This window comes from Clupea harengus, chromosome 4, assembly GCF_900700415.2.
Source record: "Clupea harengus chromosome 4, Ch_v2.0.2, whole genome shotgun sequence".
Classification (NCBI taxonomy): domain Eukaryota; kingdom Metazoa; phylum Chordata; class Actinopteri; order Clupeiformes; family Clupeidae; genus Clupea; species Clupea harengus.
Window position 1 is genome coordinate 15215865 of NC_045155.1, and position 19714 is coordinate 15235578.

Sequence of the window (19714 nt, forward strand, 5' to 3'; positions counted from 1 at the left end):
CTTTGGGTGCTTTAGCTTTTTATCACTCTTTGGAAGAACATTATCGATGCTTACTAACGGTTCCTTATCACTAGATATTTGCAGTGGTACGGTAGCCAAAGCATTTTTGAAAGGACCTTCCCCAATGGACAGTGCTTGATAAGGCGTTTTTCTCATTATGACCACATAGTGGCGCAACAGGACATGAAAAAAGAAAGACGAGGTGAAGGTGCAGCTGTAGAACGTTCCGGGAGAGAGTTGCGGCAGGCTAACGAGCAATGCTGTTTAAAATTTCATGTTTTGTCAACAGTTGATACCCGAACAGGAGAAGCTTGTAGAGAGTGCATTCTGCTTGAAACCTTTACTGAAGTGAAATTGTGTTTTACGACCTTTGTCTACTCCTAGCTATTTGATGTTCAATGTAAAATGTAGTAATGGTGACACTTCTATGGACACTTTCCAGAGAGGATTAGCCCACATGGCATAGCCATAGGGTGAGCTGACAGCTCCATTGTGATGGCAATCGAGTCTTGGCAACCTTCAACTCTCTTTCCTTGAATGTCCAAGGCAGCAGAGCATATCCTATAACCAAAAGAGGGCAGGCACGTCTCGGTTTTCATCAGAGCTTATGTTGTTTAAGATCTGAGGTTTTTTACAGAGCATTTTTCATGTCTCAAAAAAACAAATATTGGGGTAAAACATCCAATTTGTGAACCGGATTTGGAACTCATGTTGAGCAAAAGTGAATGGGTTCGAAACTAAAAGCATGACTAGAGCGTGATAAAATCATGACTCACAATGGCAATCAGATAGTATTCAATTTAGTGAAAGAACTGCATCCATCCGTTTCACACTGGCTTAATGTCTGAGCATATCCCCCTGGAAGACATGAACCTTAAGCCTCCTAAAAAAAAAAAGAACTAAAAAGTAAAACAAAGTACCTTGTTTTGCTTACCTCTTGTGAATTGGAGATTATCGACATGCATGAGTAACAAAAAAAATAGTCCCACTTTGTCTCCAAAACCAACTACACCATCACTCCAACAGTAGATAATTAAGTGTGAAAACAGAAGAAACACAGGAGATCATACAATCTGTCCACTTCAGGGAACGCTGTTTTTATTTCTTATGCCACGCATACGAGCAACACTATAACTGTTCAATAGCAACACAACGCACATACTCTACTGTACTACACAAAGCAGCACAGTGAACAACTCAGATCTGTTACAACAATACTCAAAAAGGGGGACCAGGATCACTAGAACTCACAAAAAGTGGAACAAAGATCTCACAAGTTACGAAGACACAATTAAAGGACCAATGCTAATTCCTGGTGCCGAAAGCATAGAGGGATGGGTGGCACTGTTTCAGGCCTGGACCGGATCAACCGCGGGGGTTGAGAGGTGCCACGGCCTGCAGACTTGGACCTCGTTCCAACTTCCCTCTGATCTAGGACGAGAAACCTTGCGTGGCTAGAATAATGAGTTTGGGAGTGTATGCGCGAAGGGGAACACGGAGGTCCAAGGAAGACAGACGCTTCAGATGGGCTTCCTGAAGTTCTGGCCGGCGAACTTGGCTTTGTCTCCCAGCTCCTCCTCAATCCTGTACCGTGAGAAAGAAACAAAGCCAAGATCAGTGTCATAGTTCTACCACTGTTCACTGGAGCTCTTTTTTGGCTGTGCAAGGACAACATTTTGTCTTGTGTTGGTGAATGTTGGGGCCGATTATAACATCTACTATGTAGCCATCCTTTTTGCCCAAGAACTTCCGCTCATGATCTCACTGTATGCAATAACTTCAAATAAGGTTGAATGAGCAAGTAATACACCCCTTAAGTTCAGCTTTCAGTCTGTTAGTTAACAGCTTAGATTTCCTGCTTAAACTGCAAAAGCATCACAGCCCTTGGACCGAATGTTACTTTAAAAAGACAGAACCTTACCTAAGCAACTGATTGTACTTAGCCAGACGCTCAGACCGGCATGGAGCACCAGTCTTGATCTGAAGGAGACACAGGGAACAGACATATAACAACCATCAGAAACCCGTTTCATTGCAGTTAACTTACTGTTTCAAGAAGAAAACCCACAGCTTAGTAATACTGAGACATTATGACAGTAAAATAGAGAGTAGTTTCTCCACTTTACTCTCCCTTCCACCAAGGGGAATGAATGTAACTGTGAAACCAGTATGACCCTTTCACTGAATGCTTGAAAGGCAGCCAGTAAGACCTCATACCTGGCCAGTGCACAGACCAACCACAAGGTCAGCGATGAAGGTGTCCTCTGTCTCTCCAGAGCGATGGCTCACCATCACTCCCCAACCATTGGTCTGTGCCAGCTTGCAGCTATAGACAGATGAGTTTAGAGAGAAGAGAGCAGAGGGTATCAATTAACTACAAGTACACACACACGTACACACACACGTACACACACGTACACACACGTACGCACACGTACGCACATGTACGCACACACACACTCTCCATAATCAATGAGGATGGTGCAACTCACGCCTGCAGGGACTCTGTGACGGAGCCGATCTGGTTGACCTTGAGCAGCAGGCAGTTGCAAGCCTTGTCTGAGACGGCCTTGGCAATGCGCTTGGGGTTGGTCACAGTCAGGTCGTCACCCACAACCTGGATGTCGGTGCTGCCGGTGAAGTTGGACCATGCCTCCCAATCATCCTGGTCAAAGGGATCCTCAATGGAGACCACTGAATAAAAGAGCATTATCAGTGAGTGAAGCAAAGTGGTAAAACACTGCTGGGGCAGCCTACTTGAGTATCTCTGCTATAAACAAAAACACTTCAGAGGCATATTACATAGGTCAAGGTGACACTGGGCTACAATACCGTGTTTCTACTTCACACAAAGAACACTTCAAGGAGTCACTAGAGGGAACCAATAATTATCATGGCCAGTGTCCAATAAGAGCCTCTAAATCCTTGACCAAACTAATAGGGATGTCATGCGTGATCTGTCATGTTGGAAGCATTAGCAGAGCTTAATGGGCAGGTTTCAGGGGGTTAACTGATTGGATCTTAGGAAACCTATTAGCTTCAGAACTGAGCCGAAGCATACTACACCCATACGGTCCTTAAGACCCAGTCTTTTAAAGGCCCATACAGATATATCTGGGTAAACATGCAGGCTTTAGTTTGAGCTGTGATGTCAGGCTGAGGTTAAAAATATCTCTGAGGTTACTGCACAACACGTATTTCCTTCTGCTGGATATTTTACTGTAGATAATCAACAAATATATGCAGCTAATACCAGAAACCATCAATGATGATGGTTATAATAGCTCATGTAATCTACTGGTCTGTGCTTCCAAATGAAAACACTAGTATTGGAGGGAGACTGCAGCAGAAACTGTACCTTGCTGTGAGGAACATTATCTAATGGTAAGATCCTACAAGAAATCCCTGGATCAGTGGCTCGGGGAAACCGATACTGACCTGGGTAATCCTTAACAAAGCCCTTGTACAGGTCGGCCAGCTGGTCAGGGGTGATGTAGCGGCTGGGGTCGTCGGGGGACTTGAAGTCCAGGTCGTACTTTCCTCCCTTGTAGAACTCAGAGGCAGCGACATCCATGCCGATCACAATCTTGTCAGTGTAGCCAGCTTTGCTGATGGCAGTCTTCAACAGTTCAAGAGCTGTGGAGAAGAGTTCAACGACTGGTTGTTTAACTGACTGACAAATGAATGAATGTCACGGTTTCATATAATTTACAAACAACTGTTTATACTGGCATAAATGATTTCTGTTACACTGGGAAAAAACTAAATTGATGACAACACGAATGAAAATAAAACTAGTTCCTACTTTCCGTTTAATGTCCTTATTGGTATATACCTAAGTAATTCATTAATAAATGGTTTTAGTATAATGTACATTTTACGCCTGTACTCGAGGTACCAAATCTCTGATGTCCTCATGATATATGGCATATATCATGAAGACATAAGCCATTTTGTGGTCTGCATGCTTCCAACATAAGTCATTTAGGTTATTTGTTTTGAGTCCCAGAACATCTCAAATGTATCATGTCCGATTATCATCAGCAGTTCTTCATCCACTGCATGTTACACTGGACACTTTTGACGCTGGGCCTCTTTCATGGCTGAGCAGTTTAAACTGTCTCAGGCAGCTCAAAGGCATTTGCCTTATCAGCACCTCCCATCCGTAAATGGGCCACGGTTCAGGTGCTTCTCTGGCCAAGACGCCACACAGTTTACAGTGCTTGGTCGAGGCCTTAATTTGGAAACCATCTGCTCACTGGAGTGGCATTCCCCTGTAACCCAGCTGAGGGACCAGGGAACAGGAGGAACCGCGGGAACTACACCGCTCTCATGCTGGGGTCATCAGGACTTTCTCATATGGGCGAGGGACTCTTACAATAACTATCTAACAGTAATTAAACTAACAGTGCTATAGCTATTGGTGGCAAGACTGAAGAAGGGTAATGCTGAAAGCATTTATTATCCAGTGAATAGTGAGTGTACATAGTGTGTGTGTGTGTGTGTGTGTGTGTGTGTGTGTGTGTGTGTGTGTGTAGTGTTGTGATGAAATATTTCCAAGAAAAAAAAATAATACTGATTCATTTTAAGCCCTCACCTTCTTTGTTCTCCAGAATGTTGGGGGCGAAGCCACCCTCATCTCCCACATTAGTGGCATCCTGTCCGTACTTCTGCTTGATGACATTCTTCAGGTTGTGGTAGACCTCGGCGCCAATGCGCATGGCCTCCTTGAAGCTGCTGGCGCCCACGGGCAGGATCATGAACTCCTGCATGGCCAGCTTGTTGCCTGCGTGGGAGCCTCCATTGATCACGTTGAAGGCCTTTGGACACAAATGAAAAAAGCTCTCGTGAGCCGGCATGCCCGGACAAAGCCCCAACACTCTGCGTTCAAAAACATCCCACACAGACCAAACGAAAAACAAAAAGGCACAAATATTTCCTCAGAATGTCAGGAAAAAAAACGACGCTGATTTCTTTGGCAACAGTAAAAGGGCTTACAGGAACTGGCAGGATGACTTCTGGGTTTCCAGCGAGGTCAGCGATGTGGCGGTACAGCGGCACGCCCTTCTCTGCCGCCCCGGCCTTGCACACGGCCAGAGAGACCCCCAGGATGGCGTTGGCACCGAACTTTGCTGTGAAATTTGAGCAGTGATGTTAAATTAGTCTACGATGTCTGTGACACACTAGCATTATTAGGGACCACCATTACAGATTCTTATAACATAAAAGCGTGTGTCAGGAGGGCAAAAAAAAAAAAAGCTTACACTTATTCTCTGTGCCATCCATGTCAAGCATCAGCTTGTCAACCTTCTCCTGGTCTACGACAGACACGCTCTGAGAGGTAACGAGAAAGCTGTCAGTTTGGAGAAGTAAGAACAACATACAGCTATGGTTCTCATACATAGAGACTAGTGTTCTTTTCTACACAAGATTAGAGTGACTACTGAACCAGATCCTGATAAAACAACAGAACTTAAGTGCTTTACCCACTCAATGTGCCACAGCAAACACACCATTCTGACAGCAGTTGGTCAAAAGATAACAGCACCATTTTAACAGGATCTGGTCGAGTAGCCTTTGTAACACCAAATCAGTGCAATGATAAGTTTTCCACAACACACTCATATCGGTTAGGGAAGCATTAAGGTTGTACAGTTCATGCTGGTTATTCAGCAATGAAAGACTTGAAAGATGTTATAAAGTCATGAATTTTGGTCACCTCTCACCAGATCAACATTACAACAACAGTACAAATAATATGAGTTTGTCACACATGCAGAAATGTAAGTTTACAAGTCCTACTCCATTATAAATTGCGTAACGAAAACTGACTGTTCCGCCTTGACCTTGTCCACTACAGGCACGAGAGTTCTTTCACAGTTTTACACATTGCTATGTTAGTCAAATAATAAATATTCCTACCTGGCGAACCAGGGCAGGTGCAATAGTATTATTGATATGCGCAACAGCTTTTGAGACACCTGCAAGGAACAAGCAGACAATCACTGACCCCGGGAAAAGAGGACCATGCAGAGGAGGCACAACTGAACCATCACAGAGCACCTCCTGTTTGTAACAGTGTTATTTCATTGGCATTTCAAGCCGTCAGTTTGGCATTCAATGATGCTGACCGATGTGCCTTCGGAGGGGGAGTTTATCTGTGATCGTCTGCTCATGCCTATTATGGTTAGTGGTCAGAAGAAAACCCACACGTCATGCATCCGTGAAATCCGTGTTGAAATGTTACTCATCCCCACTGCTGTTATTTCACACGACTTTACCTGGTTACACAAAGCTGGGGCCAAAAACTCATTAACATACTTAACGGCTCTTTTCACCCCTGACAGATAAAAAGACAGAAAGGGAAGGAAGAGATGATGGAGGAGGAAAAACCAAAGCAGTTTGGAAAGGACAGTAAGCCACAGGCTAAGATGACAGTGACCCCATAAGACATGCTGCAGCTCCAAAGCAATGCTGCACTACTGCCACCCAGAATAACTACACTGGGATTTAGACATTACAGTAGTTGCACTGATGGATTCAGAATAAAACTCTCTTAAACAATTCTGTATTCAAATTCATAGATTTCATATTCAGTTTATGATTTTTGCTCCTTTGTGCTTTTCTGGCCTGACCAACTAGTCTTTGGCCACATTCTTTGGTTTAGTCAGGAAGGGGGGTGTTGACATACATAAGTATACATGAGTTTAAACATAACAAGCTTTATGTATGTTGCATTCTAAACAAAAAAATTAATAGTCAGTGCTGGATAATTAATTTATATATTTTTTCCTTTTCGTATTTTCTATATCATTTATATTATTTCTGTATGTACCCCTCTTATGTACTGAAACAACGAAGAACATTTTGTCACAAGAAAAAATAGTATCCTACATCATGATAAACATCATATGTTACCTTTGCCAAGGTAGCGGGTCTTGTCATTATCACGGAGTTCCAAGGCCTCGTAGATTCCAGTGGAGGCACCGCTGGGGACTGCAGCTCTGAACAGACCTGTAGAGGAGGCGGTGACAGATTCATGGCTGTGCCGTAATCACGGTCTTGGCTTGCCATTTTCTACCCGGGGCCTGGTGCAGTCATTTGTAATCCACCCACATGTGGTTACGTAACACTACAGAGATGCATGCCACAAGAAACGCCTAGAAAGGTAGCAGTCCTTCATTTAACATCATTTATCATTACAATTCCATGAATCTTTCAGTCATTCAAAACAAATCAGTTTGGGAGTGCGCATGGGTGGATGATTCACATCCTTAAGCTTGTATACAGCATGCCAACCATTGTGTTGTAGCAAAACAAAGAAAAAGGGGGAAAAAAAGAGAAAATCTCATTCTATTCATCAGATTTGAGGATGGCCCTCCAAGCCCCAGCTGCCCTTCCATTCCGCCCCCTCCCCTACCGCCTGTGGCAAATGTGCATGTGCGAATTATATTCAGCAGGCTCATCTAACTGAAAATCAGAATCAAGCCAATGCCAGAGTCTGGCGATTAGAGAGGATTTAGAGCTTAGCCACAGACACACAGCAGCGACTGCCGCCATGAATATAGTCTTTAATAAATCATCTGAACCGAGACATCGTTGTTTGGTTATCGGTCAAACTCCCCACCAATCAAAATCTGAAATTCTGCTGTGTGTCTACCACTCCAGCACCATGGCAAAATCATTTGTTCCCAAACTTTTCCCCTTTAAATACTTCTGTCACAAACAATCCATCTGTCGTTTCAAAATGAAAAAGCTTTCAATCACCTCCAGTTAAGTCTACACAGGAAACATTCCTATCTAAATATCGATTTAAAAGGTGTGTGCTGGCCTGTGCTTGCCACTCTCCTCTCCAAACCCAGTCATGAGAAAATGGAACATGAGACATTTCGTTGGCACAGAGGTCTACTCTACACCACTACCCAGTAATTATGTCAAGAGAATGGCGCAAATCATAGTTTTTCACTGCAGGCAAGTGCTCATTTTGTCTGTAGAAGTGGGTGTGTGAAGATGGCTGACTAAACAGGGAGCACTTTGTGGCTTACAGTGGCATCCCTCCCACAAACACAGGGAAAGAGAATTACATAATCCGAAGTAGACAGAATTATATTGGGTTGACTTGCTGCTGGCACTGATTCATCTCATGCAACTAGGAGGGCAGGCAGAAGAGGCTTGGCAGAGAGTGAAAGCCAACTGAGCCCGTCCAGCTAAAACGTTAAGTCACCATACAAAGGGAGGCCTAGCAACCAATTAACCATGCACTGGGAGAGAATGAGATTCAGTGGAAAAAGCAGCTGTCCCTCGATATTACGGATTTGGGCCAGAGAAGCGGTCAATACCTTTGCCCCGCTGGCCAACTCCCCCATCACCCAGACAGGCTTCCACGCCACTGAACAGATCATTAAGGGCCTTCCTATTTTTTCAAAGCTGCCTCACGATGCAGGATAAAAAAAAAAAATACAGGATATACGTACATTTTATTTGCATCTGTGAATGCTAGAATGGCTGAAATAAGAGATACTGCATAATCACAACTCTTCTGAAGCAATGTTTCCCCCAGAACACAACTTCTTCAGCATGCAGAGTTAACATGGCCACATTTTCTTAGCAGTGCTTCTGAAATATCAGTGCTGCATGCTTCTGTATGTTTACCGGTGCAGTGGATTCTACTGTAGCCCGTCAGGCCAGGCAGTGTACTATTACTTGTGCCTATTTATAACCCTGCTACCACCTGATGTGGCGTTTTCAGGCTACTGGACACCAACAGAAGGGGTATTGGCTCTGTGTGAGAGGAGCAGGACCTCTTCTCCTCATGGTTTGTTAAACTACTGGGTCAGACTAGATCGAATGGGAGTCTGGTAAACACCTGAACTCATGCCAAAAGTGGCTGTGGCAGACAATACAAAGACACTGTCTAAAATCATTGTAGAATGTTCTTGATGAGACGTTTTTCATCTTTTTTCCTCCGATGACTATTTGTGCAGTGCTGTAGGCCTTTGAGGTTGTCAGGGAATGATAAATACCTTTCTTGGTGTAGAGATCGACCTCTACCGTGGGGTTGCCACGAGAGTCGAAGATCTCACGGGCGTGGATTTTGAGGATGGACATGGTGCAAGATCTGTATGGGATGGAAAAACCATTAGGAGAGCACAAAGTAAATGTCCTATGCTGGCTTAAAGCAACATTGTGTAGGTTTTTACAGTTTTAAGGCACATTTATGTGGGAATTCATTTTCACTGTAAATAGTCATGTTAATGATATATGTAGTCCCCACTAGTCTGCAGTTTTGCATTTCCGGGCATGAGACCCTGCAAAATAAGACCAGCTTTACAGCACAGAACAAGCTTTACAGCACAATATTCCTGAAATACATCAGTTAGACAGCTAGCTGGCTTTTGCTGGTGCCAACTGTGCTGTTGTTGGTGCTGCTGTTGGCTGTCTGCTAGTTAGCTCACAAGATTTAGACAAAACCTCCTTAGTACATCCTTAACCTCAAACAGCATACCAGTTTAAACACATTGCAAGCTAAAATAGACATGGAAATCCATATCCAATCCTAATTTTAAAAACCACAAGGGAACATTTATCAAAGCATGGTTGTTTGAAATGCAGATTCACAGACAACATGATGGTAATAACGAAGGGATTTTGTCATGTTTTCTTTAAGTTGTTCCATTTGTCAGTTCTGTACACATATATCTGTAAATAGAACTATCGTTTGACATGCCTAAATTTCATATAATGTAGCAATGTAATTATCCTTTTGTGTGTTTGTCGTTAAAAGGTAATTTGGGGTGACCTGTTCTCAATGTCACATAAAGTTTTAGTTGATTATTTTACTGCAGTACAGGCAGAACAGAATGACATAGAGACTAATGCAGGCTCTTTCTCATGAATCTCAATTTCATGAGGATTTTTTTTTTGTTCTTTTCACAGTCAAATGAAGAAGAGAGATTGCCCACTTTTTTGTCTTTTTCCTGTTGTCACTGAAAAAACATGACAACTCTTCAACTGAAACCACTGTTTTCCTTGACAAGGTGAGTCAAATGCCTTAAATGAGTCAAACAGGAAAATAACTCATCTGGAATATTTGTTTTCAGTGTGTCACACTGGGCCAACTCACTGAATGTACAAGAATCATTTTCCCCCAATTGCATGAGCTCATACACACATTTCTAAGGGGGAGGCAAAAGAGAAATGAAGGTGGTAGTATCCAAAATCACATGACCCAAATGTACTTACACAGTTGGTATGTTGTATGTGTTTCTGTGTGTGTGTGTGTGTGTGTGTGTGTGTGTGTGTGTGTGTGTGTGTGTGTGTGTGTGTGTGTGTGTGTGTGTGTGTGTGTGTGAGAGAGAGAGGGAAGGGGGAGAGAAATGCAGCAATTTCAGAGAGCAGTTCCACTAACTTAAAGGGCATTGCATCCCTTGAAGCAACATTGAACACATCTGTAACATTAAACATATAATGTATAATGAATTACATGAAACAAATGGCCACTATAATGAACTGCTGGTTCTAATGAGTATTTCCCCCCGTTATGCTACAGGTCTACTTCCTCCCTTTACCTCTGAGTGGAGGCCGGACACTGAATTTCCCAGCCACTGAAGATAACTACTAAAAGTGCATCATCTCCAGCTGGACCAATGGAAAAACCTATGGCCTTAAAAGTCAGTGTGGAAACTTGCCACTGGCAACAATATAGCAGGCTGAGTGGACCCTTACACAGACTAAACCATGTGACCCTACAGTTCAGTAGGGGCCATTCATTTGGCGAATTAACAGTGATTCACAGCATGTTTACCATGCTACTCACATTCCAATTCAACAAATTGTCTGAGATGAGACAATGAAAAACTATTTTACAATTGCAAGCCTGAACACTGGAGTGATGCATCATCATTGACAACCACAGGAGTAGTCTACTGGCTCCAGAGATAAATAAATAAACCGACAAATAAATAAATAAATACATAACGATTACGTAAAAGAGTGGATATCTGTCTATAATATATCCTACCCTATCAACCCGTTCTAGTAGGCTAGTACAAGAAAAAACAACGTAGAGTTGTTGAATGGCACTTTAACTTGCGAATAACTATATAACTAAATCATTATTTTAGTTAATAATAAGGAGCACAAAAAATGTGGTGATTTTTCATACTAAGACACACAAAATACTACTGCGAGTGTGCTGATCCTTGGTTGAATGAATGACGAGTGAATTATGTACCCTAGAATATATCCAGCGAACGATCCGCTTATTTGCAACACGCATCATTTTAAAAAAGGGGAGCAACGTTGGCCAGGTAGAATTTCGTTCTCGTTAATAGAGAACAGCCTGCTTTGTTACGCAGAGACGATGTCTGAAAATAAATTGGTTGGCCAGGCCTGCCAAAAATGTGTTTCTGAACCTTAAAACTCACAGGAACCAACCCTGTTGAATCCTCTCTGTCCAAGCTACACGTAACGTGACACCCTTCCAGCACTGCAGAGCCAGACATAGAATGACATCTCCAAGTGACGGGTGGGCTATGTTTTAAAATAGACCGCATCATTATGGCAAAGCTCTGTATGAATAGCATTCCAGTCGAGAAGAGTCGATCGCCAAACAAATATTCTTAAACGTGATATTTAAAAATGTATTTTAGCAGCAATGTCACAGTCAAGAACGACACGAACTTGCCAATGACAAAGCAACTTAGACATCTGCAAATTAATTAAGTAGTATAGTCTATGGCCACATTATCATCCCAAAACGTGTGATCTGATTCAGAAAGGCAGTTTTGCCATTCAAACATTAATAGACACACTGTATTCTACAGTAAAACAAAATGTTCTTTTCCTTACCTTGTCTGGCCTAACTGTATGCACGAATAGCTGTCTCTCCACAGTACAGGCAAGCAGAGAAGGCGATGCTACCAATCCGGACCACTGATAAGTAGACCGGAAGAAACCGGAGCAGCGATTTCTAGCATTATGATTGGCTGGGCTGGGCTCACGCGGCACACTACAAGAGCGCATGTGAAAAAGTGCACGTTCACAACTACAACGACCACGCCTCTGTAGAGGATGCGGAGATTCCTGGCTCTTGCAACAATGCGTCATCTAATTACACGTTAAAATGATAATAGATATAAAGAAATGTATCTGCTGAATTTGCGTTGCACAGGAGCATGAGCTCGTCAGATGAATTAGCTTTTAAAGACAAAGTTTTGTGTTTTTCTCATAAATGTAACCTGAATGCTGCAGTGGATAATATTGACGCATAGTGGAGTACGTGCGGAACGTCAGCTATAAGAGGCTGAGTCACTGCGGCTGTTCTTAAGGGCAAGAGTTATTGGTTCTCCTCTTGGGCGTTTTGTACAATCACCCGATCAATAATGCTACATCAACCATGCAGCAATTGTTGTTACTGGACAATACTATTTGACTGCATGTATGACCTTCCGTGCTGCGTCAACCATTACGTTGTAACGTTTGCAAATCATCAACGTCTCCTTCTCCTCCTGCATAGGCCTACTTTTTTGTATAGTTGGCGCACCTAGGTCCCCTACATTACAGGTATAATTTAGTTTTACGTTTTAGTTTTCACATATAGACCAAGTACTGGGAGAAGTTGTCCATTGTAGGAGTCATTGTTGCCTAAAGCATTTCTATAATCAATGCTATTTTATTAGTTTGCCATTGCAGCGTTATTTACCGTTATATCGGCTAATAGCTAGAGGTCAGCCGAAATATATGACTTAATATACGACCCAATTATAAAACTTATACTTGGTAAAATACTTAGTTCCCCACCGATTCTGTGAGGAGAGGGGGATACATGTTCAGAGAGGATGCACACATCATTCATGGCCGCCTGTCGCAGTGACCTTGGGAATCTCATGGTCTCAAGTGCGTCACCTGGTGGCTACTGACATGATGTGCATATTTTTTTTGTATTATTATTTGGTCTCATTCCAGGCCCAGACCATATGATCCTAAACTGATGTTGTATGGGGAGCTCACCCCTCACAAAATTTCCACACGAATTTGCCATGTGAAATCTCCAAAATTCACCCGTCATGATTTTGTATTTTTTCCCCCACATCTGATTTTTCACAGACAACTGTGTAACCATAGTTCTATTCACAGCCAGGTGACAAGCAGCCTTCCCAGGACTCAGTCTGCAAGGCCTACTGATCCAACTGGCTCTTGCAGCTCACTTCCTCCTGTTCCTCTTTCTGTGGAATACCCAGCCCATAAAGGACGCCCTAATTTTTGTACTGCCTAGTGTCATCTCACAGCTTCCCGTTAGACTTTGGGGACATGTGTCCTCAGTAAGACACAGTAAAAAAACCATACTGTATATTCTGCATGACTCAAATTCCGTTTCAGCCTTTTTGCTTTCACATATTTTGTATTGTGTTTGTTTTCAAAGGCAGGGTTAGTGCAACCAGAGTTATAGCTCTATGAAATAATAGTGGCATAAAAGCCATATAGGTTTTGAAGAGTGACAATGTTCATCTTAACTGAAAAAAAAAAACTGATCATCTTGCTGTGAACATTTCTCATTTTCCCATTTCACTGGTATGAGGTGGGCCTGATTTAGGTGTGGTAGTTGAGTATGTTGAAGGTAGTTGAAGTCTTAGAAGGACTTTCCATGAACATGTCTTTACATGTGTGGTATTGTCTTGTGTACTCACCCGAGGCTTCTGGAATAGCGGCTAAGCTGAGGCCAAGCCACCTGCCTGAGTTGTCATACTACTCTATCTTTAGGATCTTATGCAAGTCTGATTTTATCTTTTATTTTATATGACAGTCTCACACTATTGTCTCATAGATTATCTGATTATCTTAGTACCCTCATAGTTTATGAAGTGAGAAATGATTAATGGTTTACTTCCTATTATGACTCAGGATTCACTCTCAGATCTGATACGTTTATTGTTGATAGACAAACTACACAGAGCTACAAGTCATTTCCTGTGAGAAAACAACTCTGTTTTATCCTTTTTGAGCAGGCAGAGCCTTAATGACGTCATTTTCATTTAATTTGTTGATAGTCTCTAGGTTATTTAGGCCTTGTATGCTCACCTCATTAATTATGTGTCACATTGAATTTACAAGTAGTCTCGGTTGTTTACATATACGTCTTTAGCAGGATGCCCTTGCAAGTGTAGGCATGTTATTTTACATAAATGGAGCGTACAATTGCAGTTAACTAAATATCACAGTTTACTGAGAGACAAACACTAGGCACACAGGATAAACAAAATCCAGAACACAGTGTAGCCTACAAAGAACAAGTGCATCATTCGAAAAGAAAGTATAACCTTTTTGGTAATTCAACATCTGCAAAGAAAACAACAACAAAAAAACTTGTGTGCACTATTTTCTAAAGGGATATAGCCTATTCGATCAATAGGCTATCACATTACAGGTCCTTTTACATCCCTGTGAGCAACCAGGAACGACTCGTCCCACTGGCTTCTATCAGACCGTTTTAACTGTGTAATCCCCCCTCCTAGTTTCATTCAGAGGGTTGGAGGCGACGTTTGCTAAGTTTGAAGTGCCTGCTGAAGCAATACGACCATTTAGAAATGGAGTGGCTGTCTGTTATCATAATTTTTGTTTTAATTAACTACACCAACGCTGGCGTGGACGGAATCCCCTGGACATACTCAGGTACGTTTCTGCCCAACTATGTATTATATATCCTGTGAAGAGTACCTATTCAAACAATGTGACAGTGGTTGGTAGTTATTTAAACAACGTGGAAGTGGTTGGTACGCGGTTAATAAAAATATCGAGGCTCAAACTCAAACTTGGAAAACTCATTACTATTACGGGCTACTTGTTGTCATCAGTCGACTATGAAGTATTACTAAAGAGCCTACAGGTGAGCTTTGACAGCATTACATATTCGTTGTGTCAAAATGGAAATGTACTTTGTTACGCTTGACATAGTTATCTTGTAATGATCAAGCGTGTATTGAGAAACGAAGTTGATTGATTTATTGACAAATCTCAGAAGAAGCAATGCTAGCATGCAGATGACTGTTTAAGTCTGTTTATTGGTCTGTTTAGTAAGTTATTAGACACTTCTAATGCCGTTACATATGGTAGGCTATAATCAAACCCGAAGTAGACAGTGAAGAGAGCACAGAGACCATAAAGGTGTGTTACATACAAACTCAGTGATTCTTGTGAAAATCCATCGCATCAAGCACTGAGAATAAACACAAATAAAACATTTTTAATATTAGTCCTATACTCTCTTGGCACCTAACTTGTTGTAAACCAAAGACTCTTGGAATACTTGCATCGATGCCATTAGCATTAATTAACTTTAATCACACCGAATAAGCTGTTGTAAGTAATTAAGCTAGATCTAACGCTTTTCTCTGCTTTTGATTCGTATGTGCCCCGCTCGTTTGATAGAAGGTGCAATGGACCAGATGCACTGGGCAGAAGAGTACCCTGCGTGCGGTGGCCACAAACAGTCTCCAATTGACATCCAGCGGCGTAACGTTCGCCACAACCCCCGTATGCCAGAGTTGGAACTTACTGGATATGATGAGATAAACGGGAAATTTCTCATGACCAACAATGGTCATTCAGGTAGGATAAAGATCCACACACCGTTACTGAACATGTAGCCTACATTCATTGAATGCATGATTTATTTGAACTACAGTTGCTATTGCAACACATGTTTTGAGATGGCCATGACTCACTTTTGACTCACAACTCGTACTGCCACCTTTTGTCCATTGTTCTTGTAAATGTTCCTCTATTAAATACAACTTTAGTACTTAGTCAAATTACTGGACCCAAATTAGGGGGAAAATGTACTTTACTATCCGTGTTTTAGGAATTTGTTACTTGGTAGCCCTAACAAGAATTTCACTCTTTGCTCTCCAGTTGTCATTGCAATGCATTCAGTTATTTTTTGGGAAAACAGCAGGGATGAAGGAATTAAGTTCATGAAAAGCATTTTCGATCACCATGGCCCTAATGGCCTGTATTATTTTCATGGCTTGTGACTATTGACTGACTCACATGTCTCCATGCATATGTGGTGAGAAAACCTTCAGGCATTTTTAGTGTATGTTGGCTCCTCTGCCATAGATAAACCTGCATCACTGAAACACCATTCACTCTGACCCAGATTAGAGTTTAAGGTAATAGCTTGCAAAAGTTTGAACTTGATGACTTGACTATTACAAAATTTGGTAACATCTAATGCACATTGACAGTTCAGATTGACCTCCCCCCTACCATGATGATCACCGAGGGGCTTCCTGACCGCTACACGGCTGTGCAGATGCATCTGCACTGGGGCGGCTGGGACCTGGAGGCCAGCGGAGCTGAGCACACAGTGGATGGCATACGTTACATGGCAGAGGTGCATGCCTTAGCATCACCCACATCACATAAAATATCCTCATCCCACTTCCAACGTCACATAAAACGTTTACATTTCATTCTATGTCATGAGGGATATTCAGAATATTCCTCGTCAACATTTTTTTTCTACTGCCTTGTAGAAAACTATAGTATGATTTCACCAGCTCTCTCTGCCTATTCTTACAGCTTCATGTTGTCCACTATAACTCTGAGAAGTACAAGAGCTTTGCAGAGGCCAAAGATAAGTCTGATGGGCTGGCGGTTCTGGCCTTCTTTTATGAGGTGAGAAACATGTAATATTCAAACAATCATTGCAAAATTATAATTTTCTTCCTTGATATCTTACTCATTTCCTTATAGATCTGTATTTAGCGCTGATGAAACTGTGCCGGGTGCAACACTGCCATCTTGTGGTAGAGTGGAATATCCTGCAGTGTAGCTTTGCCCGCTATATTTTCCAGACCATTAGTCATGCATTATCATTACATGACATTCTAAAGGCACACGAGCAAATAAAATAATGCATTGAAAGGAACCACACAGAAGCAACCTCTGTCTGTCACAAGGCGTCAGATCTTCTTTGAGTGAGTCGCGAGGCAATCTGGACGAGGTGCCAAGTGACCCTGTACCCTCTGATAAATGTGGCACCAGCGAGGTGTCAGACCCCAGCCACAGTAAATGGCCACATTGATCTGATGATTGCGTGTTGGCGCTGGCTGATGTTGTGGTCTCATAGGAATGCATTCAGGTCACCAGCAGAGAAGGTCACTGTTCCTGCAGGAGGTCATCACCTTGGCAACAGTGCCACAGACTGTTCCTCTCAGCTGCCCTGTGTTGTCAAGATTCTGAATTACCTACTGGCAAAAAATGTGCTTTGTCATATGTTTGTTGTAGTCCCCAGTAAAGATGTGAAAAAAATGTTAGATTTTAGTCTCCAGGTGGCCATCCTGTTTAATGCATATTTAATCCAAAAGTCTCAAGTATACATGAGTTTTTATTTTTTTTTTAATTTTTTTTTTATTTGATGACGCAGTTGGCACAGACATTGTTAGATGAGATCTCCATGTCTCAACTGTTCCTCATCAATGAGTGGTGTTACGTGACACGCATTTAACATTTATAAGATGAGTATTTGTGTGTTTGAGTGTGTGGTTTTAGCTGTTTGTGCTTTTGTGTTGCAGGATGGGCACTTCGAGAACACCTACTACAGTGATTTTATCTCCAACTTAGCAAAAGTCAAATATGCAGGTGAAGCATAAATAGAGGAATATACATCTTTTTGTCACCAGTGGTGTGCTTTGACCCCAGCAGACTCACACACCTGCAGACAGTCACATAACCAAATGTATTATTTATCTGCGCTGTTTTCTTTTACAGGTCAGTCCATGAACCTTTCCACCATCAATGTCCGCTCCATGCTCCCAGAGAATATGAATCACTTCTTCAGATACGAAGGATCGCTCACTACACCACCTTGCTATGAGAGCATCATATGGACTGTGTTTGACACGCCCATCACCCTCTCTCACAATCAAGTATACTCAACTCAGAACACTCCACTCTGTCTTAGTTCCTACTCTATTGACAGTTCTGTCATTTTCGTGTTTTGCCATGGATGCTGAATTATTCTTTGGTAGATTACTTTCAGTGCACAATTCTACAGAAATTATAAGGTGTTAACATATTGTATAATAATTCATAATATTGTGAATATAGTGTAGTGTATATGTATAATGCTCACAATGTTCTAAATTCACGGCCTCCTGCAGATTAGGAAGCTGGAGAGTACTCTAATGGACCATGACAACAAGACCCTGTGGAATGACTACCGCATAGCCCAGCCCCTGAATGACCGTGTGGTGGAGTCCTCTTTCCTGCCTCGCCTGGGCAAAGGATGTACGTGCACCACCTCACATGTTTACCATGCAGCTGTGGCGTGTACTGGTGACCATACCAGCCTGTTCTGTTTTTGTCTTCCTTCTGCTATCTTTCTCTCCCTTTTACAGCTTTCTGTCGCCAAGAAGAGATTGAATTCAAACTTTTGAAGATCGAGAGCCTGATAACATCCCTCGGAAAATACATACGTACAAGTAGGCTTGGCATGATATAGGCACATCCACATTTTGACCTCTACAAATGATTGTGGTTCAATCATGACCAGCTACACATTTATTATACTGCAATTTAATTTCAGGATTGTCCTGTCTTGCTTTCTTTACCTTTACACAGGTGCCATGGGGGATGCTAGACCTACAAGTAAAAGTGAGGGCTTCATACTTTACCCTGGAGAAATGATTTGTCTTTGATTGTCAAGTACAAGTGAACCCTGATTAGAACAGGCAGCAGACAGCTGCCTAATCGGCGTGTTTGGTTTGTGTGTTCCTCCAGGGCCGCGGGCTCTGTACCCACTGGTGCTGCACTTCACCGAGCGCAACACAGGCAGCTATGCGCTGGCCCACCTGACCCACCCCATGAGCTTGCAGTCCTTCACGGCCTGCATGGGCATCCGGACACGCTACCCCGGCGAGGCGCACACCATCTTCTCCTACTCCACACCCGCGCACGACAACGAGCTCGTCGTCACCATGGGTCAAGACGTGGGGCTGTGGATCGGCAACGAGTTTGTCAGCCTGCCCCACGACCTGCGCGCCTTCAACTGGGCCCACTACTGCATGACCTGGGCGTCCCACACCGGTGGCGCCGAGCTGTGGATCAACGGCATGGTCGGGGAGGAGCAGTACCTGCGGGCCGGCTACACCGTCGCGTCCGGGGGCATGTTCATCCTGGGGAAGGACCAGGACGGCTTCCTGGGGATCTCAGACCAGGACGCGTTCGTGGGCCACATGACGGATGTGAATGTGTGGGACTACGTGCTGAGCGCGGGGGAGATCCGTGAGCAGATGTCCTGCGAGAACGGCACCGTCAGAGGGAACGTGCTCAGCTGGGGGGTCACGCAGCTCAGCCTGTACGGAGGCGTGCAGCTGGACACGGACCACAGGTGCCCCTGACACACATGGTCTCGCAGTTAGCTAGTCTGAATTCAGTGTGTTTAAAGCTGTTCACAACCTCTGCGTAGACTGCAGCTAACCCAAAGATATCATATGAATTTTCATGCGAGTTATGAAAAATGTTACTCAATTTTATATTTCATAAAAAAAAACTGGTTTCATGCCTTGTTATAATGCCTGATGGCCATATTGATTGGTTGTTTTTGTATTCACTGGCCCACTTTTTTATGGACATAGTTGGCCTAATTAATATCTGTGTGTCCTCAATAAACCAATACTTGCAAAATTTGGTTTTGTTGCTTGATTCAGAG

The 19714-nt window shown here is 42.8% G+C and overlaps 2 protein-coding genes across 3 annotated transcripts; one reads left to right on the top strand and one right to left on the bottom strand.

Moving 5' to 3' along the window:
• Window positions 1-1069: 1069 nt before the first annotated feature.
• On the bottom strand, window positions 1070-11957 carry eno1a (enolase 1a, (alpha)). Of its 2 annotated transcripts, none has more exons than XM_012826127.2 (12): window positions 11851-11957; window positions 9024-9118; window positions 6919-7014; window positions 5923-5981; window positions 5265-5334; window positions 4999-5132; window positions 4598-4820; window positions 3439-3636; window positions 2493-2694; window positions 2218-2326; window positions 1922-1980; window positions 1070-1584 (listed from the first exon to the last, which is right to left on the bottom strand). In XM_012826127.2, the coding sequence occupies exons 2-12, from the start codon at window positions 9106-9108 to the stop codon at window positions 1521-1523; spliced, it is 1299 nt and encodes a 432-aa protein (XP_012681581.1). In that variant the 5' UTR covers window positions 9109-9118; window positions 11851-11957; the 3' UTR covers window positions 1070-1520. The 2 variants fall into 2 exon arrangements, with proteins under 2 accessions (XP_012681581.1, XP_012681580.1); XM_012826126.2 differs by lacking the exon at window positions 5923-5981 and adding an exon at window positions 6282-6340.
• A 2368-nt stretch (window positions 11958-14325) lies between these two features.
• Window positions 14326-19689, top strand: ca6 (carbonic anhydrase VI). The gene is made up of 10 exons (XM_031566391.2): window positions 14326-14670; window positions 15427-15606; window positions 16245-16393; window positions 16582-16677; window positions 17577-17643; window positions 17773-17930; window positions 18165-18291; window positions 18402-18485; window positions 18625-18657; window positions 18784-19689. The coding sequence occupies exons 1-10, from the start codon at window positions 14586-14588 to the stop codon at window positions 19401-19403; spliced, it is 1599 nt and encodes a 532-aa protein (XP_031422251.1). The 5' UTR covers window positions 14326-14585; the 3' UTR covers window positions 19404-19689.
• Window positions 19690-19714: the final 25 nt, after the last annotated feature.